This window comes from Artemia franciscana, chromosome 21, assembly GCF_032884065.1.
Source record: "Artemia franciscana chromosome 21, ASM3288406v1, whole genome shotgun sequence".
Taxonomy (NCBI): Eukaryota; Metazoa; Arthropoda; class Branchiopoda; order Anostraca; family Artemiidae; genus Artemia; species Artemia franciscana.
Window position 1 is genome coordinate 10,457,718 of NC_088883.1, and position 27,162 is coordinate 10,484,879.

At 34.8% G+C, this 27,162-nt stretch overlaps 1 protein-coding gene across 1 annotated transcript in view; it reads right to left on the minus strand.

Annotated features, from left to right (window-relative positions):
• The window catches only part of LOC136040796 (protein Wnt-7b-like), a 43,056-nt gene extending 16,961 nt beyond the window's left edge, over window positions 1-26,095 (minus strand). The window contains exon 1 of the mRNA XM_065725125.1: window positions 25,918-26,095. Coding sequence (XP_065581197.1) covers window positions 25,918-25,994 — 77 coding nt within the window. The 5' untranslated portion in view covers window positions 25,995-26,095. The remainder of the gene's footprint in view (window positions 1-25,917) is intronic.
• Window positions 26,096-27,162: the final 1,067 nt, after the last annotated feature.

A 27,162-nucleotide genomic window follows, 5' to 3' on the forward strand; every position in this document is an offset into this window, starting at 1 on the left:
AAACCTTAAGTCTTTGGGCCAAGAGGAGCCTAATTCACAAAAGAAAGACGTATGGGTATCTTCCCTCAAAAACACTCCTTCACCATGCTCGGAAAATTTTAACCTAATCGTGTCCGGAAAAATTCTCAGAAAGTCGACCAAAAACAAACAAAAATACCCACTCCTGGATTTTACTTGGGTGTAAACAGTGTCATTTAAAGGGGAATACACCATTTTTCGATTTCTTCCATAAAAACAATAAAAAAAGCCTTGTCATCGGAATACCCCGAATAAGGTATTCTCTAAAATATAGAGAGGGAGGGCAAATGATCTCCGCCATATTGACAGCACTACTAGTAAGTCAATCCCGAATCTTATACTGAAATACTCCAAATACAGAGAAAATACCCTAGTTTCAAAGCCAGCCATACAAAAAATAGGAGGAAATCACTGTTCGAAAGCCCGCGCAAAGTGCACCCTTAATAAGTCGCTTAAAAATGCTGAGTTTGAGCTCTAGTCTAGAAATGCATCCTAGTTAGAAATCTTGAGTACATCTTGAATATTACACGACAGGCTTTAGCTTAAATTACACCACATCAGTAAACCCTTCGCCCAACACCCCTCCACTTTAAAGCTTCTAGACCGTTCCAAACATTTCTTCCTTTCAACTAAAGGTTTTATAACTTAACTGCCATACCCGAAATTAACTGGTTCAAAAAAAGGCATATATTCATTAAAAATAAACAGTGTCATCCAAATAACATCATACAATACAAAACAAGTAAGGATACAAGAAACAGTACAAAAGAATTACCTCACCGTAAACAGCGATAACATTAGCAAGACCCTTTTCATCTTGTCAGAGGTTGACATAAAACTGTCTTTTTTCTAAAAAAGACACTTAAGCTTATAAGAATTTTGTATCCGGGAAGGGTAGACTCTACAAAAATCACGAATTGATTTTATAACCAATTTTGAACATTTCTACATCCTTGTATTAACAGCAGGCGGACTTATAACAATGACCTGGATTTTAACCTTTTAAGTTGTTTTTAAATTATCTTGTAAATATACGATGAGTTGTCATACCGCATTCACGAACAGCTTATTTGTTATAATTTTCTTGTCAAAAAAAGTCATCGGTTTAATTTCCTTTTTCGTTTAAGGAAATGTAACTAATCCGAGATTTACATTCTGTGTTGGCCATTTCAAGAAAATATAGGGGAAGGGGAATGTACTTTCAAAAACCTAGGTGGAGTTAATTTTTGTTTATCATTTTCTTCAATGAAAATGCAAAAAAATAAACACAAGAATTGCCTTTTGTAAATTTAAAAGGGGTTGATACCCTTAAATAATTTTTATTTTTGGCTGTGTCCTTTTATTTGTCATAGCGTCAACAAAAAAAAAGAAATAAAGCACCATAATAACCAAAACAACTGAAAAGACTAATGACATGTAGATTAACAGTTTAATGCGTATTCATATTCATTTCTGAGAGTTTCGGCAATTTTGCATTGATTAATGTTATCAAATAGTAAACGTTTAAGTTAATTTGTTTTCAGTAAAGCACACACGAGCAACTGATTCATGAAAGAGATTAGATACATAAAAAGTTTTTCAACTAAAAGTAAGGAGCAAAATTAAAACGTAAAAAGGAGTAGAAATTACTCCGTATATCAGCGGGGTTGGCCCTTCCTCAATACCTCGCGCCTTACGCTAGAGTATTTCATAACTTTAAAAAAAGCTTCTTGGACTAATTAAATGGCCCTTGGGTTTTAAGAGTAGTCCTTAAAGAATTGATACAAACAGTCAAATTTTAGCGTAAAGAGCGAGGTATTGAGGAGGGGGCTTCCCCCTTATATAAAGAGCAATTTCTGCTCGTTTGAACTTTTAATATTGTAACTTACTTTCAGCTGGATTTTTTTTTTTTTTAATTTCTGAACGTTTTTATGATAATACCGAGAAATCCAGCTTTATTTCGTGGAAAATTTCCTCCTCGCACAGAAAATTCCTCAAAGTAAAGTTGCTTCTACGCAACCCCTCCCCCCAATCCCCATCCAAAAAATTTCTTGCAGACCCAATAAGAAATACAACACGTAAAATAGCAGATAAATTTCGTAACTTTCAACCCTTTCCCCTGGAAATTTTTTCTAATCAAACTTTCACTTAAAACTTTGAAACTAAGACTTTAGTTTCAGAAAATTTTTAAATCATGTCGGATATCCTCTTCTATCGAAAATATTCCCTGGAAATCCCCCAACTTCAGTGGAAAGTTGCCCCCGACGAAAAATCTCTCATGGAGAATTTCTCTCGCGGAGAATAAAACCACCTTCCCCATGGAAAACCCCCATGGTAACTCCAGATGATCCCAGCCCGCTGAAAGTATTCCTAGGAACATTTCTACGTTTGAAATTTAGTGGGCAAAGACAAAGCAAGACAAATTAAAAACAATTTCATAAAGGAATTCTTGCAAATTCCCCCAGTGTAAAATTTCCCATGGAAAGCTCAACCTCGTAAACTTTTTTCTCGAAAAAAAGTCTGCTCTCTCTACACGTTCTAATAACAAATAGATTCATAGGTAGTGCAATAGCATTGCCTAAGTAAAAAGCGAAGTGGGCACAATGTAATATTTATTTCTTTATTTTTTTTCTGACCAAGGCATTTCGTTTAAGAGAGGTTATCGTAGAAACTTCAAGAGGAGTTCACTCGACTGGAAATCGAAAGTTCTAGTTTCCTTTTCAAGTTTTTAAGAGTCAAAAGTGATTGTAGGGCAACTAGCCCCCTCCCTTCGGTCCCAGCATTTTTCCAAACACACCCTGTCAAAATTTGAGATAATCTTTTTGCTCAGCACAGTTGGAAGGTCCATTGATTATGTCTTTGGGGATGTCAATAACACCCCCTAGTACCCCCCAGCAAAGGGCTTAAGTTGTCCAAATTGCCCATTTTCAACATGTAAGGTTTTTATAGAAGAAGTGGTTGTAAAAATTCGGAGGGACTCAATCAATTGAAATCGGAAGTTGTAGTGCCCTTTTTAAGAGCCAAAGTGATCGGAGGGTTACTAACCCCCATTCCAAACCTTTCTTTCCCCAAATATATCCTATCAAAATTTCTGTACACTTTTAATAACAAATACTATTTTAAGCAGCACATTAACACTGTCTAAGTAAAGAGCGAAGGGGGCACAAAGTATTATTTATTTCTCTGTTGTTTTTCTTCTGACCAAGGCATTTCGCCTAAAAGAAATTTTCTTTATATTGAAAATTCCAATCTTTTTAAGATACAGAAGTTATTGGAGGGCAGACCCCCCCACCCACCCAACGCCCTTCATTTCTCCAAACACATCCTATCAAAATTTCTAGATATTTATTTTGTGCAGCGTATTTGACAGGTTCAGTAAGGCTGTCAACCCCCACAACCCTCAGCGTAAGGGCCATAAGTTAAGCTAGTTCCCCATTGTTAACATGTAAGGTTTCTATGGAAGGAGTGGTACTATAAACTTCGGGAGGAGGCTCAATCGATTGTAAATGCATGTGATCAAAATTTTGAAATAGTTATTTTATTTCCAATAGCCCAAATATCCTATTACAATGTCTCCAGGGCTGACGAAAAACCCCTTACCCTTGGATATTGAAAGTTCTAATTCTCTGTTTAAGATTCGGAAGTGATTAGAGGACAACTATCCCCCTCACTCATAGCTTCTTTTCCCCAAATGCACACGATCGAAATTTTGAGGCAGCCATTTTATTCAAAATCATCCAAAGATCATGCAACAGTACCTCTGGGGTTGACACAGCCACCCCTTCCGAGCCTCGAGTGAAGAGTTGTAAATTATGGTCTGGGGGCATATAAGATTCTTATGGAAAGAGCGGCCGTATAAACTTTGGATGAGGCTCATTTGATTGGAAATTAAAATTTCTAGTTGCTTTTTCAAGGGAAGGATCTACATTAGTTCATCCATTGATAGTGAGAAGGTTATTCTCAATGATAATCCGAGAGATGTTCTTGGTTTTAAACATAGATAGGCTAACTTCGAAGACCACATTGCCTTTCCTCCATGACGAAAGTAAAACAGTTCAAAATAGGGATGATACCTTTTTATTGACAGTGAATAGATATAAAATTATTTAACTGGATATTTCGAACGCATATACAGTGTTCATCATCAGCAGTAAAACTCTACTGCTGATGATGAACACTGTATATGTGTTCGAAATATCCAGTTAAATAATTTTATATCTATTCACTGTCAATAAAAAGGTATCATCCCTATTTTGAACTGTTTTACTTTGGTTTTAAACAGAATATAATAAATGGTAGACTTTGTGGCAATACTTCGCTGACTATCCACCTGGCTTCTCCTCGAGCAGTTGTATATTTCTTAACGCTTCATTCGTTGAAACATCGAGAGTTGGTAGTATCAACATTACCCTCCTACGTGTTCTCGTCAACGAAAAACCAGTCAAAATCACATTCATCATTATAATATAAAGCATCTTCATCATATTCCTGTAAACACTTCTTATTTGGAACTCTCCCAGTTAACACTAAGAACTGAATTAGGTCATCCTTTAGCAATAACAAAAGGTTTGGCCGTGATGACAAGTCATTTTTGACCTGTTCAATAGCATAAAATCCATTAGAAAAATGGCATTCATTTGTCCTGATATTGAATGCTCTGTTGCTACTCTTTGTCCAGGACAATTGGGTTAGGGAATGGATCTTTACAAAAGCCATTCTTCGGTGCCGGGCTATGGTCTTGGCACTTGGTTTGCTAAGCTGTTTCACACGGCACTACCCATGGCTAAAACATATATTGTACTGGCTGCCACGGATTTTGTATCCTCTACACTACACGATTGAGGCTCTGGCAAGGATTTAAACAAAAACCGCTCGGAAAACCTCAAGCCTGCTGCACGATCCCTTGGTGAGCGATTGAAATCTCGACAAATGTTTCTTTATCTTTTTTTATGTATTTATGTGTCTGACTCTGTTTGTTTGCATATTTCTCTCTCTCTCTCTCTCTCTCACTCTATCTCTCTCTGTCTTTCTCCCTCTCTCTCTCTCTCTCTCTCTCTCTCACTCTCTCTCTCACTAAGACTGTATGTCTGAGTGACTGCGGTGTTTGCTTGTCTCTCTCTATCTCTCTGTACCTGTCTTTGCGTGTTTGTGAGTCTGACTGTATCTTTAACTTGACTAAAAGCCATGTTAGCCTATCTCAGATTCTAATATCTATGAGCCCGCTAATAGTATAAATGCCTCTGAAAATTCCTTTTCTTGCATCTCCGACTTTTTAATAAACATTCTAAACGTTCGATTTGCCAGCGTACCCTAAAAATAATGGAAGCATAACAAAGTCAAGCATAAAATATTTATATTGAAATAACGACATGTAGAATATCATCATAAAAATAAAAATGAATGCTTTGAATTCATTCCATAAAATACTTCATTATGGTTTTTCTTTACATAGCACTTATTCAAAAATTCCTTATTCAAAACCAACTCAAAAGAGTCCGAAAAAGTCTGAGCCCGCAAATTCTAAGTCCAAAAAAGTGGGGTAAAATGTTGGGGAGGGGCATTGGACCCCTTGGAGGTTGGACATGGACGACCAAGGGTTTTCATATCATCAAATATATACGACGTTGTTATTTTCGACTTTATGCATATCCCCAATGTTATTTAATATTTTCAAAAAAGACGAAAATGTTTTAATATAATTATCAGGACTTAAATATTAAATATTATAATAACTGGTCACTCCTTTCATTCATTGAAGATCGAATATTCGCTAATCATGCCCTGACAGGAGTTTGTAGGTCCTTCACCCAAAAGCGTCGGATACCTGTATGGGTAGAATAGTTGTCTGTATGTAAGTCATTGCCTAAATTGTATATAGTCTATATCTTTAGTGACCAAATAAGGGTGTTAGCTCAGTATCTATGCTATTAACATTACTTTTACCCCAATGAAGCTCTCTCTTATAAAATCATTCCCCTTACGAGTTCTGTATTCATCTCGCATCTATCAATTAAAAATTTATTGATTCCTCTATCAATTAAAAAATTGGGGTTTTCTGTAGACTCTACAAGGCCCAAGGGATATTGTCACTATTAGGTTCCTTCGTTTTAAGCTGTTTTATTAAAATATCAAATTAAGAATATAAGGGACATTACAGCAAAGTCCCTAATAAAACAGTGCTAGCTTTCATATTGAGGTTCTTACCTCGTTTAATGCGTCTCTTAGTTACGACCAGATATCTTTTGTAAGCCAAATTTACGAATTTTGTAAGCCAAATTTTCTCTCTTTATCTTTGTATTGACAACCGAGGCTGTAATGATAATAACGAAAACCCACATTTGCACTGGGCAAATTAAGTGAAGTATGAGCCTGCTATTTATTTAAATACTTCGCCAAAAATCGTTCTTATATCTCAAAATCTGTTTGTTTGTTTTTTACTAGGAAACTATGAATAGGCTCTTAATGGCTGGCCGCCCCTATGCTTCAGCCTACAGTAGCCTACTTAGTAATACGTGATGGATTCATTGGCATTTTTCACTGTATTTCATTCCCTACTAGCTAGCCCTTCTGTGCATTTCTGCTATCCCAAAATAAAGGAATTTCAAAGGAAATCCCTCCAGAAAATTCAATCCTCCAAAAACTCCTCGTTCACAGAAAGGTCCCTTGGATAATTCTCCCCCAGAAACCCCCCCCCCATGCAAACCCCCCCCCCCGTAAAAAATTCTCCAACACAAGAAATTTTCACCCATGGTAAAAACCGCCCTCACGAAAACTTGCCCCATGGGCCTTATCGAGTTTTTTCGGCAGTCAGGTCACGCGCCCCTCCTTTCACCTTCAAACCCATAGTTGGTTATATACATTTGAAAAGATGTTGCAAGTTAATATACCAAAAAAAATTTAGGTTTTCTAATACCGTCTTCGGGGAGGCTACGGGGCTTGACCCCTTCCCAGGGAATTTTTAACCAACTCGCAAAAACGTAACAAAAACGTATATAATCAACTTTCTGATGCGTTTTTCTTAAGTTTTCTTTTTATTTTAACCCCCCCCCCCCCAAAAAAAAAAGTCCGAGATGTGCCCTTGGGCTTTTCACATGTTTTAGAAACTACATATTTCTATTCCCATTTAAACAACAGTGGAAGTGCACCTGCCCATAGCTTTGGAAATACAGACATAAATCTTGTCAGCAGGATTTGAGCGTTCACAAATTTGAAAGGTATTTCTGTGTCTTTACCGACAATGCTGTAATTTACACCCTTTTGTGGCGGGTCGACTTGGCTAATGGACGGTTAAAATCATTGTTGGTGGGCAGAGTATCCAAACTTTAAGAATTCCTTTTAAAATATTTGATTCAACGTTCTCAACAATATAATGGTTCTACAATGGAGTTTTAAATGGTACTCCAAAACGGACACGTTTCATGCAATCAATGTTATGAAAGAGTACCGGAGGGACTTTTTAGGACATGGAGGGTTTTATACTTAAACAAAAAATTGTTTAGACATAACTAATGCTCCCCTAATCTTGTCAAGGGAGTGTCTTTCAACGCTTCTTAGGAGAATGGCCTGTTAGTAATTTGTTAGGATAGTAAATTTCCATGTGCACAGGGAGTTCCTGTGTAGGAAAAATATGTAACATACTAAGATTATGTATGGATCACAAAGTTTGCCGGAAGAAGACAATTTAAAGAGAGGGCTAATCAGGAATTTTCCGAAAATAAAGAGGTTCTCTCTAATCAATAAAATGATAAATAGGGGCTTTCCCCTTTTGACAAGTCTTCATCTTCCTGAGTCTTATTACGATTCTTTTTAGGATGCCCTTGTTTATAATTTCTACATATAGTAAATTTTTGTAAGTATTGGGATTCCGATGATTACAAACGTTTACAGGTTCTAGTAAAAAACCTGCCAAAACCTGCATATATGAAAGATTTGTGTTTGTATGGGGGGGGGGAGTAATTTTTTTTACTTGATACTTTGAATAAACAGTGCCCAGAAATTTGAGAATGCTTAGAATTGGGTGGGAGGCTAATACCTCCTGTCTACGGTCCAGGACTAGATACTGGACAAAATTTTAACATTCTCTTAGAGGTTATTCCAATTCCGATCTAGTTTAACAAATCTTAGGTCATTGTATACACTAGGAGTGGCCAAAACTGCGCTGTGCCGTATAAGCTTACGCGTTTCTCTCACTCGTCACAGGTAGATACGAAATTAAAATTTATAGCGTCTCTTTCGCATATAAAGGACGATTTAGAGGCCATGTGCTTTTCTTTCTAGGCAACTGAAAGCGCATTGGGGAATTAGACACATGCTTAAGAATTTACCTAGAGGGAGGGGCAATGTTTGAGCCTTGAATTCGTCAAAATAGAAAAGATACATAATGCACGTGCTAATTGTCGATAATTATAGTGCAAACCGAAAAAGCTATCAGATCTTTTAGGAAGAACAAAGGAAAAGACACCCAGACCCCTTATTCATTTGTTACTTTATTTTTTATTGTATTTGCCAGTAAAAAGGGCACATATGGAGAATTTTTTTCTCAGGGGAGGAGACGACAATCATAAAAATAAAGGTACTTACGTTTTATAGCAACCACATCAAAGAAGTGAAGTTAGGGTAATCCTAATGAAATATACCAAAATATGATGAAAATATAATACCTTAGTAACAAAATTATGGAAACTACAACAAAGAATTATGGAAAGCTGCCCACCTAGAACGCAATAATAAATACCTGACCTAACCAGCTCTATATATTAAACATTTAATTAAAATATAACTGCATAGTAGTTTACCTCACTGAAACTTATGCAGATATGTGGTGAGTCAAATAGCATCTTACCGTAAGACTCGCAATATCTTCAAATCCTACTAGAATACTCATCTAAAATAATTACATATTTTAAAACATTCCTCAAGGCTATGAATCTAGAACAAGGATATCATTATCCAAAAATTTGAATATTGGTCATCAGGCCCAAATAAAAAGTTTGGTCTGCAAACAAGTTAAAATTACATATATTTTCTTATTTTGATGAAGGGAGCTCTTACTCCTTCCCTTTTCAAATAAGGCCTTATTGGTCGCTTACAAGAGGTCAATGATCAAAAACTGTACTACTTCCGAGCAAATATGTCATGGAGCAAATTAGCATCAAACAATTCGTGGTAAAAAAAAATTGTAAGTAAGGAGCAACTTGGACTAATAATAACCGAAACTCTAAAAAAGGGAGTGTTTGACAACAGTTGATTCACCAAAGAATTGGCTTTTCGTGCTGATTTCAATATATAAGTTCCATTAAGGTTAAAGTCGCCGATCAAAAGCTACGGGTCTTAGAAGATTTGTATGATTGTCGACAAAGAGAGAAATACCCTAAAAATGCAGGCGACCTTGACGAAAAAAAAACATTATCAAAATTAGAATATCAGAGAACCATTTGTTGAGCTTTAAAGATCCTATCCGCAAAAAAATAATCATAGCTTAGAATTATTAAGAGCCTGTAAGATGAGCCAGACGCTGTAATGCTGCGCAGTGGTGTACTCGCTTCTAAAGAATCTAGTTGTCTATAAAGAAATAAAAGGTTAATATTGAAGTTTATTTTAAAGCTTAATTTAACCAAGCTGATTCAAATAATATTTGATCAGATTATTTAAAGTTATGTATAATTACGCATCAGGTATTGCCAAGGGGGGGATGAGTCACTGTTTAGATCGGGAGAGCTCAGCATGATGCCCCAGAGTGTATTTGTATGTCCTGTTTTTCTTAGCTTTACACAAGCTTTCAGATAAATATTGAACAGGGTCTGAGGGTTTTGGGAGCTACAGGGATGTTGATTTTGTGGAGAAACAGGAGAACGCGTGCGCCTCCTCCACTTCGAGATTTTGGAAAATATATTTGTTTTTTGGGGATGAGGGTGTATTTGAAAAATACCTTTTTTGGTGTATTCATTGAAAAACACAAGACAATAACAAATCTCCCACTCCCTATATTTCATAGACATTTTTACCCTATCCTCCACACCTAAAAAATAGAAAATAAATAAACAAATAGTGCACTGAAGGCTTATGGCCCTTTATTGTAGGTGATGCGAGAGCGTCTTCTAACAGAGAGATTCGTAATTTATCCCTATAGATAAATGCACCAAGAATTTTTCTATGTAAAGCAGAACAAATAGGCCTATCATCTTATTGAGCTCTGACGTACAATAAGAGGAAGGGACACCCTCCCTCATATACTAAAATATTTTTGTTTGTCTTAAGTTTTAATGTTACCTTCTTACTTTTAGTTTAAAAAGTTTGTTTTTTATTTATTAAATCGATATGATAAAAGGAAAAAATGACGAAAAATCGGACCAGCAAAACTTTTACGTGAGAAAAACCTAAGGAAAAATATTTTCAGTGAACAAAAAAATTCAATATATCTTAATTAAAACAAAATTCAATCTTTACTTTTTAATAGCCCTTTCAGTAATGCACAAACAATAATTAGGGTCTAGGTATAAAAACCACGCCATGGCAGGGGGTAAGTTTCGACAGGTTTGGTAATGAAACCAAGAAATTAGACTTTACGGGTATTCTCATTTCCTCATTAAATAATTGATGGCCAAAAACCTGTCGTCAATGGCAGACCTACCACTGTTTTAAAAGCAGTTTCGGCAAATTCTAAGCTACCACTTGCAAGATATAGAGTAAAATTTCAGATAGGATTTTTTTGCAGCCCCAAAGAAAGCGGGTGAATTGCTCATTTCTATTTTCTATTTACTTTATTACTTAATAATTTTTCTATTTACTCTACATGCTCGTATGACTTCTTCTGCTTCGATGTTTGCTAATAAAAAAAAATAATAATAATAAATAAAAAACAATCAAAATCATGAAATATACTAAAAGCATAACGCTTTTAAAATATGCTATATTCATCCATCTACAGGTCTATATTACAGAGATATAGATATCTTAATAAAAAGAGCGCTGATATAATAACTTCTTAATTATGAAACAACCATTTTAAGAAATTTTATTTAGTAGAACCTTGAACATGGGCTTTGAATTAAATAAAACAAAAAAAAACAAGTTTTTTTAACTGAAAGTAAGGAGCGATATTAAAACTTAAAACGAACAGAAATTATTCCGAATATGAAAGGGGCTGTTCCCTCCTCAATGCCCCGCTCTTTACGCTAAAGTTTGACTCTTTCTCTCAATCCTACTTTTTAGAACAGTAAAATACTTTAACGTAAAGAGCGAGGCGTTGATGAGGGAACAGCTCCTTTCATATACGGAGTAATTTCAGTTCGTTTTAAGCTTTAATATTGCTTCTTACTTTCAGTTAAAAAAACATTTTTTATTTAATTTCTGAACGTTTTTAAATTAAGGCATGTTTTGATTTTGGCTCTTCGCATATGAATAATTAAACGAAATTTTCATACTAATTTATTTTTATGGCTAAATGGCTTTCTCATAGTTTTGACCGGACGATTTTGAAAAAAAAGGTGTGGGGCAGTAGGCCTAGTTACCTACAATTTTTTGGTTATTTAAGAAGGCAACTAGAACTTTTAATTTTTTACGAACGTTTTTATTAGTAAAAATATTCGTAACTTACGAATTAACTTGCGTAACGAACTTCTATATTCGTATATATTTATTACATATATGAGGGGGTTCATCCCCTTGTCAATTTCTCGCTCTTTATACTAAAGCTTAAATTTTATCCCAATTCCTTAAGAATGACCCCCTGAATCACAAAGGCCGTAGAATAAAAAGTTGAAATTAATAAAGTTAAATTAGCGTAAAGAGTGAGGTATTAGGAGGAATTGAACTCCTCATATGCATAATAATTTCTGTTCGATTTAAGTTTTAATGGTGCTCCTTACTTTCAGTTGAAAAAACTTTTTCATATTTATTTTTTCATTGTTCTTTAAAAAATGCTAAAAAATCCTGCACCACCTTCATGGAACTTTTCTTCCCCAATGACAAATTCCTCCATGAAAAATCGCCACACATAACCCCCTCCCCTTAACCCCTCCCCCCAACCAAGAAAAATCCCTCTAAAAGTGTCTATACACTTCCCAAAAACCATTACTGTGTAAACACTGGTCAAAGTTTGTAACTTGCAGCCCTTCCCACGGGGACTGAGTAGGAATAAGTTGTCCCCAAAGACATAATTATTAGGTTTTTTGATTATGCTGAATAAAATGGCTATCTCAGAATTTTGATCCGGTGACTTTGGGAAAAATGAGCGTGGGAGGGGGCCTAGGTGCCCTCAAATTTTTTGGTCACTTAAAAAGGGTACTAGAACTTTTAATTTCAGTTAGAATGAGCCCTCACACGACATTCTAAGACCAATGAGTCGATATGATCACCCCTGGGAAAAAAAAAAATAAATAAACACGCATCCGTGATCTGTCTTGCGGCAAAAATGCAAAATTCCACATTTTTGTAGATAGGAGCATGAAACTTCTACTATAGGGTTCTATGATATGCTGAATCTAATGGTGTGATTTTCGTTAAGATTCTGTGACTTTTAAGTGGTGTTTCCCCTATTTTCTAAAATAAGGCAAATATTCTCAGGCTCTTAACTTTTGATGGGTAAGTCTAAACTTAACGAAACTTATATATTTAAAATGAGCATTAAAATTCGATTCTTATGATGTAACTATTTTTATAAAAATTCTGTTTTTTAGAGTTTCGGTTACTATTGAGCCGGGTCGCTCCTTATTACAGTTCGTTACCACGAACTGTTTGATGAACTCCTTTTCAAAATGAGGCTATGACTTCGCGCCTACTTTTAAGGCCTCACAAAATTAATTTTGGAGGCTGTTTCGCTTACTGCACATCGGTGCGGTAAGTCGGTGTATGGTGTTTCGAATAAAATTCGGGATGAGGACACTTGCAAGAAGGGATTCAGAATACTCTTCAACCGGATTTCAGGCTCAGATTGGTCCTCACCTTGTTATTAGTCATTCTCATGGACATATACCTGCTCAACCTTTGATTGACCTTGGTTTCTTGGGCTCTCAAAATTTTAACTATGGTGCTAAAACTCCAGAAATCAATTGTGTATAATATGGAAATGATTGAATAATATCTTAGGCAGGAGATCTTAAGCATCTCCTAGCTCTGAAGAACTGGTAGGCGACCCTTGCAAAAGCGTGACTTACCTTGAAATTGGGTATGCATATGGATCTATAGTTTCTGTCTTTCCCCTTAAAGTTTCTTAATATTGTGGCAATGTTCAAAGCCATTTAACAGCTAGGCTTTTAAAGATCAAAGCCTAATCTGACCTATGCAATGGAATGAAACAGGATATGCCTCTCAATTCTCGTCATAAGGTCACCTATCAAAAAGATCATTGGGCCTCAGTCAAGCTTGACTGGCAGCCAAATTGAATATCCTAGTGCAGAAAAAAGTTAAAATAACCACATGAGACCCGGCTTAGAGTTCCATTGGACTTTAAAAAACCATAGTAAATGCAAAAATATTTATGGAGTGATTTATTTTTGAATTTTGATTTTAAATTTTTTATAACATACTCACAGAAATATGTGCAATTATGTTTTATTTAGATTATGGTCAACAGTATTCAAACGTCTACAACTTTTCTGTTCTAGATATGTAATTACATGTTTGATCATAAATATCAAAATACTTTTAAAATATTCCGTTTTTAAAGCTTGTATTTTAATGTGAAAATTTTTATGACAGACAATAAAGTCAAGATCAGATACAAAATTTATCTTTTGGGAGAGGTACGCTAGAAAAAAGATGTCCCCTTATTTCGTATTGTTCACCCCCAACCCCCCCCCCCACCCCTATAATTAGTATAAGTTTTACTCTTCGGGGGAACCCCAGTCTAAAACTTGGGTGTCAAAATATATTGCATAAATATAGCTGGAAGGACATGGCTATAGTAACATCGCTGTTTTATTACTCAGCTCAAAATTAAATACAATAAAATAAATTTTAATTATTACTAATTAAAATTAAATTAAAATTTTGAGCTGCTAGCGAGCTCATAATTAAAGTAAGTGGAGGCTCGCTCTAGAAAATTCGTCGAAAAAGTGCATAAATTATAAAAAAAAATCACACTTGGAATGAAACTAAGGTCTAAGAATTGTACATAAAATCACGGCCGTTGCTACAACTTTGACAAAAAAAAATGAGATAATATAACAAAATAACCAAGGAAACTAGGGTGATATACAGTCAGTGGAAAAAAAATTAATCGAAAAGACAAAAGTAGATATTTTGGCAAGGGTCTCCGCCAACCCGTCCTCAGTGCTAAAAAGAAAACACAAACAAACACACCCACAACTTTAAAGTGAACACTAACACAAAGAAAAAAAACACGTTTCTTCTATTTTGTTGATGTCTCCTTCAAAGAGTTTTTTTTTATTTTTCTTTCTTTTTTTTAGTAATGAGGACGGCTTGGATTTGGTCTTTGCCGAAATATTTGCGTTTGTCTTTCACTTTGCTTTTTCCAGCGGCTTAATATCACCCTTGTTTGCTTGGTTGTTTTTAATTATATTTTCTTGTTTTTTCGTAAACCGTCATGTATAGCCAGCGTGGTCTTAAAACGTAGTTACAACAGGTATCTGTTTGACGTTGTTTTGAATGAGATGTTGTTGTTTTTTTTACACAATTAAAGTGATTCTGACTTAACTGCGATTTTATATGGTAAAACTTTTATATATGTTTTCAGCTAAAATTTCTCCTGAAACTTCTTCATTTCCTTTATCATTTTTCTTTATTGTATATTTTTTTTTATTCCTTTACGATTTTCCTTTCGTCACAGAGTTATGAATCTATTCAATTGGTCAAAATGACCACTTTCAATTGGTCAAAATAAAGCTTTGGAATTTCCATCATTGGCTGAAGCAGCAGAACTAGAGCAGGAGTGGGGCTAAGGGCCCTCTACCCTGATATTTCATATTTTTGCATACTTTGCTAAACTTCAAATATTTCCTACTTAAAAGATGGCTCAGAAAAGCTATCCTTTAAAAGGATTCATTCCTATTTAGATAAGTAGTAGGTCAGATGAAAATTATATCAATGATAAAATTCAACATTAAACGGAGGACTGAGCCCCCCCCCCTGGTCTTCTCGGAGTAACACCATCGGTTAGATTGAGTTCATATTGCTTCAGTCAAGGACCATTTACAATAAATGTTTACTAATACCGGAAATTAACTAGCGCATACTTTCGCCAATCAGAATTTTTCATAATTTTTTTCAGCCAAATCTGAAAGGCTTAAATTTTACTTAGTAGTATTAGTAAACGTCATTGGGATTCGGCCTAAATATAAGCAGTCCGATAATCATCATCTTCATTGCGCTCTGTCGACAATGTATTACTGTAAGACAACCAAAATTTTTCCACGTTTTCCGCTTTGTTTCATCTGCCAAGATAAACATTTTGATGTGGTCTTAAATTACAATAAAATCGAAAGACTAAAAAATCACTAAGATTTACCCTCCTTTTCACAAAAGAAAGTCGAAAAAGATAACAAATGAGCTATATGGTAATCATTTAAGAACTAACAAAAAATCTTGTCAAATGTAGTAAAAAAAATAAATAAAATCTTAAGTGTCCTTTCAAAGTCTAAACGCCCAATAGCAATGAAATCAATTAAATTTTAAACCTAACGTAACACAAGTGTTCCATTATCTCATGTGATGTCAGTATTTTGGCAAAATCAGTAAAAAGCTTCAAATTTTATGAGTCGTTAAAAATCAAACACTATACCTGGAATGTAGATTTTCTTAAGTAAACTGTTTTGGGGATTGTTATCTTGAAACTAGCAATACTATCAAGTAATAAGAATTTGCTTTGCAAAAACAAGGAAAAACTTAGTTATTATTTAATTTCAATCTCGTAGCCTTCATCGCAGTAAGTTAAATTTTTCGAAGGAATATCTCTTACTTTCCATAGTTTAATTATTATTTCTGCACCTTATCGAAATTAAACATTTTACTGCTAATTTAACCCTCAAATTTTTTAATTTATTACTGACAATATTCCTAAATAGTTTGGATTAAAATTAGTTTCCTTTAGGTATCATTTTCTTTAAAAAACTTTTCGAAAAAAATCAAAGGGAAGTATTAAACGAAATTAAAGCCGGAACGATCAAAACTTCAATCACAGATAAATCCAAACTTAAAACAAATAGTAATTACCACATGTAAGAATGAGGCTACCTCCCCTAAGCCCTTTAAAGACCAGAGTGCCACTGCAAACTTATAAAAGGCAAATATTATTTTAACTACTACTACTACTAATAGTAACTCACCGCAGTACCAAGCCGCCTGAGGCCAACACAGCTACGCATGCTCCTTCTCCAACCCAATCTATTCAAGGCCTCCCTCTTTACTCCCTTCCAGGAAGTTCGCATTTCCTTTAAATCTTTATTTATGATATCCTCCCACCCAGACGATTATTTTAACACTGTTTATTTTTCGCAATAGTATCCAGAACAGCAACAACAAAAACCAAGGGCATTGGCCAATGAAGGTCCATCAGCTTTCCATTGGTAATTTTCTAAGAGCTTTAATCATCCCCTACTAGCAGCGTACCCTTTTAAGGATTTAGGTACCATACTGTTAGGGAGATTCTTGCTCCAAACAGAGATTCAGGGACTATACTCTTAAACAGATATAGTAATAAAATTACGGTAATGTTGTTTGTAGAAAACTGTTCAATGTTTGTTTGTTTCTGTTGTTTTCTGTTCAATATTTGTTGTTTTCTGTTCAACTATTTAAAGGTTAGTGTAGGTGCTATATTACAAAAAAAGGATATAATTTGTCATAAATAAGCGATTAAAATATATATTTATGCATCCACTCAATAGGATTGCCCTTAAACAAGACCGTATTCGGGATATTTGTTTGGGGGGAAGAGATTCTTTTTCAGGGTAGTTTACAATTTTATTTATGATATTCACAGGTGGGACATAGGGACACAACTACAATGGCGCGTAACTATTATGGCGCGTAACGACTTACGCGCGCGGGGGGGCTTGGGGGGGGCGCGAAGCGCCCCCACCAACTAGGTGTTGGGGTGGCGCGAAGCGCCACCCCAACAGCTAGTATATATATATATATATATATATATATATATATATATATTTATATATATATATATATATATATATATATATATATATATATATTTTATATTTATATATATATATATATATATATATATATATATATATATATATATAATATATATATATATATATATATATATATATATATATATATATATATATATATATATATATACATATATAAATAAGTTGTCTGTGTGTGTGTGTGTGTGTGTCGAGTGACGTCATGTTTCTGTGTCGACTGACGTCATGTTTGTCGACTGACGTCATGATAAGGATTGAGCTGTATGCGTCATGAAGTTGTTTGTCGGCTGACGTCATGTTTGTCAACTGATGAAATTACATACCGGGACACCGGGACACAAATGACGACCGGGACACAGGAAATATAAATGACGACCGGGAACCTCAAAGAGGAATTACAGACTGGGACACCCGGACACAAATCACAACCGGGACACAGGGAATATAAATGACGACCGGGACATAGGGACACAACTACAACGGGGACGCCGGGGGCACAGGCGGGATATATAAATGACGACCGGGACACAGGGATTATTCGAATAGAAATTACAGACCGGGACACAAACGACGACCGGGACACCGGGACACAGGAAACATAAATAACGACCGGGACACTCAAAGAGAAATTACAAACTGGGATACCGGGACACAAATGACGACCGGGACGCAAGGAATATAAATGACGACCGGGACACAGGGACACATCATAAGAATAATGAGGTATAGATCTGAATACGGATTGTTTTTCCCATGGACAATTATATGATGCATGTTCAAGAGTCAGTAAACCTGACAATCTATTTATATGCACAGACAATGGGACAGCGAAGAATGTTGTATATTCGCATGTTTTACGTAGTTAAAAACATATATATACATATATATATATATATATATATATATATATATATATGTATATATATATATATATATATATATATATGTATTGTATATATATATATATATATATATATATATATATATATATATATATATATATATATATATATATATATATATATATATATATATATATATATATGATAATTTACTAAGATCAAATAAAGTAAATATCACCTCACCTAAGAGCTATGACCTCTGTCCACCTAATATGTCAGATAAATCTAATGAACCGGAACCAAAAAGATCAAAGAGATTTGCTTCCGCTGTTGCATTGAAAAAATAAGAGCAATAAACTATATGTAATTAATTTATTAGGTATAAATTTTGTTTGTTTTTATTGATGTCTTTTAGTTTTACTGCTGATGATGAACATTATATATGTGTTCAAAATATCCCGTTAAAAATTTTATATCTGTTCACTGTCGATTTAAAGGTTTCATCCCTATTTTGAACTGTTATACTTCCGTCATGAAAAGGCAGTGTGGTCTTCAAAGTTATTTACTAATTCACAAACATTTTAGTGTAAAGAGTGAGGTACTGATGAGGGGGCAATTCCCTCATTTGCGTAATAACAACCAAAAGAAAAACCTGAGAAAAATTCAGTTCATACAGTTCGCGATAACAAACTGTAAATAAGGAGCGACCCGGCTCAATGGTACCCAAAACTCTAAAAAAACAGTTTTAAAAAATGATGCCAATAGGTATATTAAAAGACTTACCCATCAAAGGTTTCGGGCCTGAGAAAATTTTTCTGATTTTTGAAAAAAGGGAGAATCGACCCCTAAAAGTTCAGTGATCTTAATGAAAATCACATCATCAGGCTCATTATATCAGAGAACCTTTTTGTATAGGTTTCAAGCTCATATTTGCAAAAATGTGGAATTTTGTATTTTTGCCAGAAGAAAGATCAGGGATGTGTGTTCATTTGTTTGTTGTTTTTTTTTTCAGGGGCGATCGTATCAACGCACTGGTCCTAGAATATGATAAAAGGGCTCATTTGAACGGAAATTAAAAGTTTTGGCGCCCTCTTTAAGTGACCAAAGGATTGGAGGCAATTAGGCCACCTCCCCTGCCGCTTTTTTCCCAAAATCGTATGATCAAAATTTTGAGATAGCCATTTTGTTCATCATAGTTGAAAGGTCCAGTAACTATGCCTTTTGGTATAACTTTATGCTTTTTGGTATTTCGGATAGGGGTGGGGACAAATTTCTGCTGGAGGTTTTTCCACGGGGTAATTTTCCATAGGGAGAAAATTTTCCACGGAGTGAACTTGTCAGGGGAAATTATGCTCTGTAGGAATTTGACAGAATTCTTATACACAATTCTTTTTATGTCTTGCTTTGTCTTTTCCGTCTCAATTTTACACGCGGAGTGGTTAAAAGTAATTGTTCGGGGTAAATATTCACCGGGATTGAATTGTCTAGTGGATTTTCCCATGGTAAGGGGGTAGCTCCGTGGAGGTAAGGTCAAATTTCCTTGCATTATTTAAAAAACGATCAGAAATAAAATAAAAAAAAGAAGTTTTTTCTACTGAAAGTAAGGAGTGATATTAAAATTTCAAACGAACAGAAATTATTCTGTATATGAAAGGCGCTATCCCCTCCTCAGCGCCTGGCTCTTCACGCTAAAGTTCGACTTTTCTCCCGGCATCGAGGGTGGAGAAAAACTGCCCTCCTTGCCACCCTCTTCCAAACAACGCCACTGTATATGTGCATGTATACATCTCAAAATCTTCAGATATGTATATATTATTCGCTTTAGTGTCATTGTCTTCATTAGTGTTTGTGATTGTAAACTAAGCATGTTGTTTTTTCTTCTGATCTTTTTTCTTTTTGTTTGTTTTATGTTTTAGTTTTGTGCGACGGGTTTTGATTGTTATTTTCGAAGCTTATTTCTTTTCATGTAATAAACTTGACATTATCTAAAAACTGAAAAACGGGTTTCCACCTTGGTTTTCAAACAGTTCGTGGTAACGAACTGTAAGTAAGGAGCGACCCGGCTCAATAATAACCGATAGTCTAAAAAATAGAAGTTTGAAACCAATAGATACATCAAAAGGATTGGATTTTTAGCAACTAGGCCCCCTTCCACGCTCATTTTCTCCTAAAGTCACCCAATAAAAATTTTGAGATAGGCATTTTGTTCAGCATGGTCCCCAACAGTCCTCGGGGGAAGGGCTGCAAGTTATGAACTTCGCCCATTGTTCACCTATAGTGTTTATTAATGGGAAGTATACAGACGTTTTCAGGAGGGATTTTTCTGGTGGGGTAGGGTCGGAGGTTACGTCGGAATTCTTTCCATGGGGTAATTTATCGTGAGGAAGGGAATTTTCTATGAAAGGGTGCCGGATTTCCTGTCATTATTTATAAAACGATCAGGAATTCAATAAAAGCATTTTTTTTCAACTGAAAGTAAGGAGCAACATTAAAACTTGAAACGAACAGAATTATTACGTTTATTAGGGGGTTCGCCCCCTAGTCAATGCCTCGCTCTTACGCTAAAGTTTTTTCAGTACTTTCAAAAGAAGAAGAAGAAGAAGAAGTATATTATTATTTAGTACAATACAATACAAAGTACAATTCAAAATGGAATTCAATACACTTATTCCCCCTCGAAAGGCTCCATGGCCGGGGACACAAGGGGGATATGGCCTGGGATACAAGGGGGAAAAGAGCTATTCATTCTAATTAAACGACCTTTATGATTCAGGGGTCATATTTAAAAAGTTGGAACAAAATTCAAACTTTAACTTAAAGAACGAGGTATTGACTAGGGGGCGAACTCCCTCATATACGTAGTAATTTCAGTTCATTTTAAGTTTTATATTTGCACATATTATTAAGTGTTTGAAGAGGATTTCCTCCTCCTTAAAACCTTGTTCTTTACGCTGAAGTTTTTTAGTACTTTTGAAAAAGTATCCCATTGTTCTAACTAATCGGCCCTTGCTTTTCAAGAGTCGTTCTTAAAGAATTGGGACAAAATTCAAACTTTGGCGTAAGGAACGAGGTGCTGAAGAGGGGGCAATCCCCTTTATACACGTAATAATTTCTGTTCGTTTTAAGTTTTAATATTGTTCCTTACTTTCAGTTGGAAAAACTTTTTTTTTTAAATTTAATTGTCTTATTAAAACAGCTATTTTTAAAAGGATGACATTTTAATTTTTTTCAGGATATATATATATATATATATATATATATATATATATATATATATATATATATATATATATATATATATATATATATATACATTCTAGTTCCTTTCTTTTTCCGTGAATGAGAATCAGTAACATAACACATTTCAGAAAAGAGAAACCTTGGAATTTTGGAAACTAAATAACAGAGGAGAAAACAAGTTAGTAAAAAATAAGAGTTTTTTCTGATCAGTCTCAAATACCACCTTTAGAATGACCAAACTCAAAATGGAGTTGGGAGTGACTATGCCCCTGACACCCTAAATTGTAAAACTATAAGATAAAAAAATTATATTCATGAAAGTCAATATTATGACGAATTATGAATATTATGACGATTATGACGAATTATGAATATTATGTTCAGTTGTGCCGTACTCGGTAGTTCCTTGCTAGTATGACACATTCCAGTTCCATTGCCGTCCCTCGGTTTATATCGTTAGCCTACCTGTAGGAGTGTCTCAAGAATGTGTTCCCTAGGAATTCTAGAACCTGGCTAATCAATTGCTACCAAACGCACGGAATGTCAACAAAGACCATGGGAACTGAAGTAAACTCTTCTATAATATAAACACTTCCAAAATAAAGTTTGACTCGCAGGATCTTTGTTACCATTAATAGGCATGTACGGGGAGGGGGGCTTCAACTCTGCCCCCAATATCCAAAATTTCCTGAAATTGTCGGGATTTGCTATTGAAATTGTCAGATAGTGTTTCATTTTTTTTTGTATTCCCCCCTCCCAGAAAATAATTTATGGATGTGCCTAATCTTGACCTCTGAAAAGATTCAGAATAGTAACCATTTTCTTTTAGAAAAATTAAATAGTACCTTGAAACCAAATTTTTTCAGGATTTTATTCTGAAGGGGGGTTGGCACATCAAGGAGAGTTTCAACTTCTAAGCAAACGGGAGATTAGCTGAATTATATGGTAAAATGCACAATGTTGGATAAATTTGAGGTTGTCGTAAGGAAATGTTTAAGGAAAATGGAAAATTCTTGGAAGTGAAAAGAGGGGGCTTAGAATACACTGAATGGAGGAGGAGCGTGTGTAGCTGTGCTGGCCTCAGGCGACTTGGTGCTACAATAAGTTGTTAGTAGTAGTAGCAGTAGTATTAGCAAAAACTTAAGATATCTGGGTGAGGGGTGCAAAAGCTCGAAGAATCCCCTGTAAGCGTTCCTTACAAGACATCTCAAAGCTAGTTCAAAAAGTAACATTTAATTTTAGATCCCAAAAACCATACATTATATTTAACACCGTTTTCTCAGAGTCATCACTTAGCGAAACTATCAAATAGCTTTTTATCAATATTTACTACGTATGTTAACGTTTTAAAAGTCACATTAAAGACATTATTGTTGGAATCTCTTCTGATAAAAAACAAAAACAAAACACGTCGGTTACGTTATCAGTGTCAGCCACCCGCTGATCAGCTCAACGTGTGCGTCTTCATCGGACACAGAATCATCAATTTTATACTTGGAATATATGATACCGAGTGAAAAACTATTATACCCCTTACAAAAGTACTGAAAGACAATTCTAAATTTAGAATAGATTCTGTAAAAAAATTTAAGAAATATCTAGGAAAATTAACAAGCCATCCAGGTCTGCAATCTCATCAGGTGACTTTGAAAACCGCTAGCCTGCAGTTCAAGTAATTAGGCTGACAATGTCATTCTTAAAGATAATTAAATTAAAAAAACAATTTTTTTTCAACCGAAATTATATAGAGTAGAAATAACACTTAAAACGAACAGAAATATTTCCATTTATGAGGGAGGATGGCCCCTCCTCAACGCATCACTCTTTACACTGAAGTTTTTAGAACTTTTAAAAAAGCTTCGTATTATAATTAAACGGTCGCTGTGCTTAACAAGTCTTTCTTAAAGAATTGGAACAAGAAGTCAAAATTTAGCGTAAAGAGTTATATATTAAGGAGGGGACACCAGTTAGGTTTAGGGGTGATTTTCATTAAGATCATATGACTGTATGGGGTGTTTCGATCTTTTTTTGAAAATGGGCCAAATTTTTTCGGGATTGTAACTTTTCGCTCAAAGAAAGACGACCTGAGGCAGTCAAACAAGAATTGATGGCCTCTTAGAGATCATCAATTAGAGATATGCACTTCCTTGTCAGGAACTACTAGGCAATATTAAACCTGAAAAACATAACAGAATTTCCAAATTTTTGTCCGGGGGGGTATATTTTTTCGGAGAAGGGGGGTTACAAAACAACTGTAAACACCGCATCAAATTTTGTTCATACCATTTTTGCTACGTTTTTATGAGTTGAATGGCACTTTGAAGGGTGGAGGTTCACCCCCCTTGATATGGCCTTGCTGTGGCAAGATCAAGGTCACATTGATGGAGAATATCGATCGATATATTGATAGAAGGTCATATCGATAGTAAGGCCATTTTGAAAGAGAACCAACTGGAGCTTCTAGTGTGTTAACTTGGATGCATGCGGACTGAGAGGTGTGAAGAGCAGGTGTTTCTAATTAGTGTGGTCTTGGGTGCCGCTTTCTCTTCATTGGAATCCGCAATCCAGCATTTTTTGGTTACGATTTTAATGTATGGTACTCCATCGACCCAAGTCTTGACATGTAGCGTTCGTCAAACCCTAATTTTAGGCCAAATGAAGAGCCTTTCACATTCTCCTAATCGTTGTGTATTAGTGTACTCTTCAAAGGTACTTTCATGTCCTTGTCACGATAGATATCCATATGATAAAGCTCCATTTGGGCTGGAACATCCTCAAATAGATCCATTACATTATCATCAGACTCTTGTATGAGGGACCCTAGGAGCAGCACATATTTACAGTCATGTGGCACTGCGATTTTTGTCATTGAATGGCCAGTCATGAGTGAGGCTGCCGAACCATCTTCATAAAAAACACTTAAAAACGGACTCAAAAATGTATATTGAGAAATTTAGGAGAGAAAATTTTATTGTGTTTCTGTCTTTCCAATAAAATGCATAAAAAAGCAATTATTCAATGCCCCCCTCTTTTGACGTTGAAATATGTCTTAAATTTTGTGTGAGATCGAGGATGAAGAAAACTCAAATAAAGATCGAAGTTCAAAGAAGTTCGAAAATTTACTCATTGGAATGTTCAGGTTTTTTATTTGTTCAGGTTATGTAGTATTTTAGTTTTCTTGGCAATTTTAAGAAATAAATAGGGGAGGAAAAGGAGCCCGAGAAGAGACGGTTAGAACATATAGAAGTTCGAAGTTTGAGTTATGAAGAATTGAGGGGTGGGCTGACAATTTTTGTTAGAGCAGCCAAGGCAGAAGTAGATTACAAATAGGGAGCAGAGAGCCTTGAAAGGTACCCCCAGTGAAAACACAAAAGCACTTTTAAGATCTATCCAGCCCCTCTCTAAAATCTCAGTATTCCGTATTTCGTCAGTTTGGCATAATATAAAAAAAAAAAAAAACAATACAGAAACAGGTGTTTATAAACAACATACACAACAGTGTGCACAAACACTAATTAAAATATTAGAGTCCACTTGAAATTTTTCCAACAAAAAATACGTTATGATAAGAGTCCCAACTTATAAAAAGGTAAATGTAAACGATGCAGCACTAGACCCATAAGGTCAAAACCGGCAGTGCTCATACGAGAGAAGTGGATCCAACCTTAAATGTAGCCAAGAGAAATACTGTTATTGCGATAATTTTCTTTTCTGAAGGGAATTTAACATTTTTGAAGTAATTGCAAAGTCAAACGTTGATCTAAGTCAAAAAATTAAAAATAAAAAATGATCTATGTCAATAAAATTATGGTAAGGTACTTTAACTGAAAATAGATTGGGCATATACACTTGGGCTAAATCAAAAAAAAAAATTGTATAAATGTATCACTGCTTTTACTGTTGTCAAGCTTTTGGGGATTCCCGCAATACCCCCTCCGACAAAAAATGGGTTCCCGATATCTCCCTAAGAATCAACGTTTTTTAACTCATGAACATTAATACAAAATACGAATCGTAAATTGTCATTAATGTTAGCTTCCAGTAAGATTTTGGAGGGTCTCGTTTTCTATAGAGAGAATTTGGGGAAACCCTGAAAAAAAATTATGACGAAGGAAGCACTGCTCATCGTAACCAAGATTCTACACAGGGAAACAAATTGCTATATTAGTTAAAGGGGGGGGGAACCTTAAGGTTCGAATCCGAATATAAGGATAATTTTTGATTTTAGCTTTAACTTAGGGCATATCTTTTAGAACACTTATGACTTGAGTATCTAATATTTCAAATAACTACATTTAAAATGAATTTCATTCGGTAATCAATTATATATAAAAGGTATTTCTTTCAAAACAAGAATGAAATTGTAAAACATCTATAGAAATAGTTGAAAAAAAGAAAAAGGTGATGGAGTTTGGAGAAAAAATATATCTTCCTCCAAACTACTACTACTACTAATAGTAGTTATTAGTAGTAGTAGTAGTTTGGAGGAAGATATATTTTTTGACACAATTCATTGAATAAAGATGTATTGCAGTAGAGCCCTGTTATTAAAATAAACTTTCTTATGCTTTTTTAGCCAAAAATATTGTAATAAAGATAATAATAATTGAATATGACAAATGTAATTAATAAAATTATTATAAATGGTATTATAAATATACTATAATACATGATAACAATTAACATCATAATAAATAAAAAATGATACTCACCAAAGAACTAAGAAAATTAATACCCAAATTATGAAATTGCTAAAACTACATTTCATTATGGTGTATCTCCAATCCATACATTATACTAAGTGTCTATAGTCTTCACAGCATCCTCCACTCGGGTAGACTACTACCATTCTATCCATCTTAGATGGGTAGTTCGTTTATCATATACCGGCGAAGTGGGTATTTGGCGCAGAATGGGGGTAATAAAACAACTTAACACTAATGAGTTAAGAGTATGCCCATTTCACGGGCATTAGCTTGGTAGTGTTTGGGGTATGAGTAGATGGACCCTGAGGCCTTCGCTTTGAAGAGAAAATTGAATGTCTTTTTCTTGCGGGTCTTTTGAGCAGAATTGCTTGATTGATTAGCATTTCGTTATTTTATGACTTTGCTAAGAAAATTAGATTAGGTTAGCGAATTTGAAACAATTAACGAATTACAACCACAATTAAGTAGAAGCAAAAATCTACGAATTTTATAAAATAAAATTTGGAATGGTCATAAAAACGTAAATAAAATAACAATACATAGGTAATTAACCACGAATTAAGCTTTTAATTAAGGATATTGGTAACATAAAAGCAATTGAATATTCCAGATCCATATCTGCTAAGTCTCAAACGCCACATAACAGCTCCCTAACACAGTGGCTAAGCCCACAACTCGCGGCCGGGGTACAATAACTTTATATTATACGTAATATTACGTATTACCCCCTCCCCCTCCCGTTAGAAACCGTGTAATTTTATACGTAAAATATACTAGTAAATTAACGAGTAAATAAAGTGAAATAAATAAAAGCATTGTCTCAAGCTAAGCTTTAAATATGAAACAAAAATGTAACTGAGAAAACAGGACTAGCTTTTGGAATGCGTTTGATCATCTAAAAATAGAATTATTTATCTTACATATTTATAAATATATGTTTTAAACATGCAGAGTTATAACAATAAAAAGAGAATATTTATTCAGGGGGTCGTTTGAGGGGAGTGCCAAGTGTAATTTCAATTAGATAAAGTAGTAAATTAAAATCAAGTATTTACGGGCATCAAGCTATGGTTTAATTGTAAAAAAAGCTACGACAGATAGTTTGAGTGAGTGAGACGCCAATCTGAGACGCCAAAGCCCTTTTTAGGATTTTATAAAAATGATGTCATTTCACTTGTTGATAGTCCATACGTCATTCCTATGGCAGAAATAAGGTAGATAGTCATGGGACTAAGGGATGTAAAATCGTAT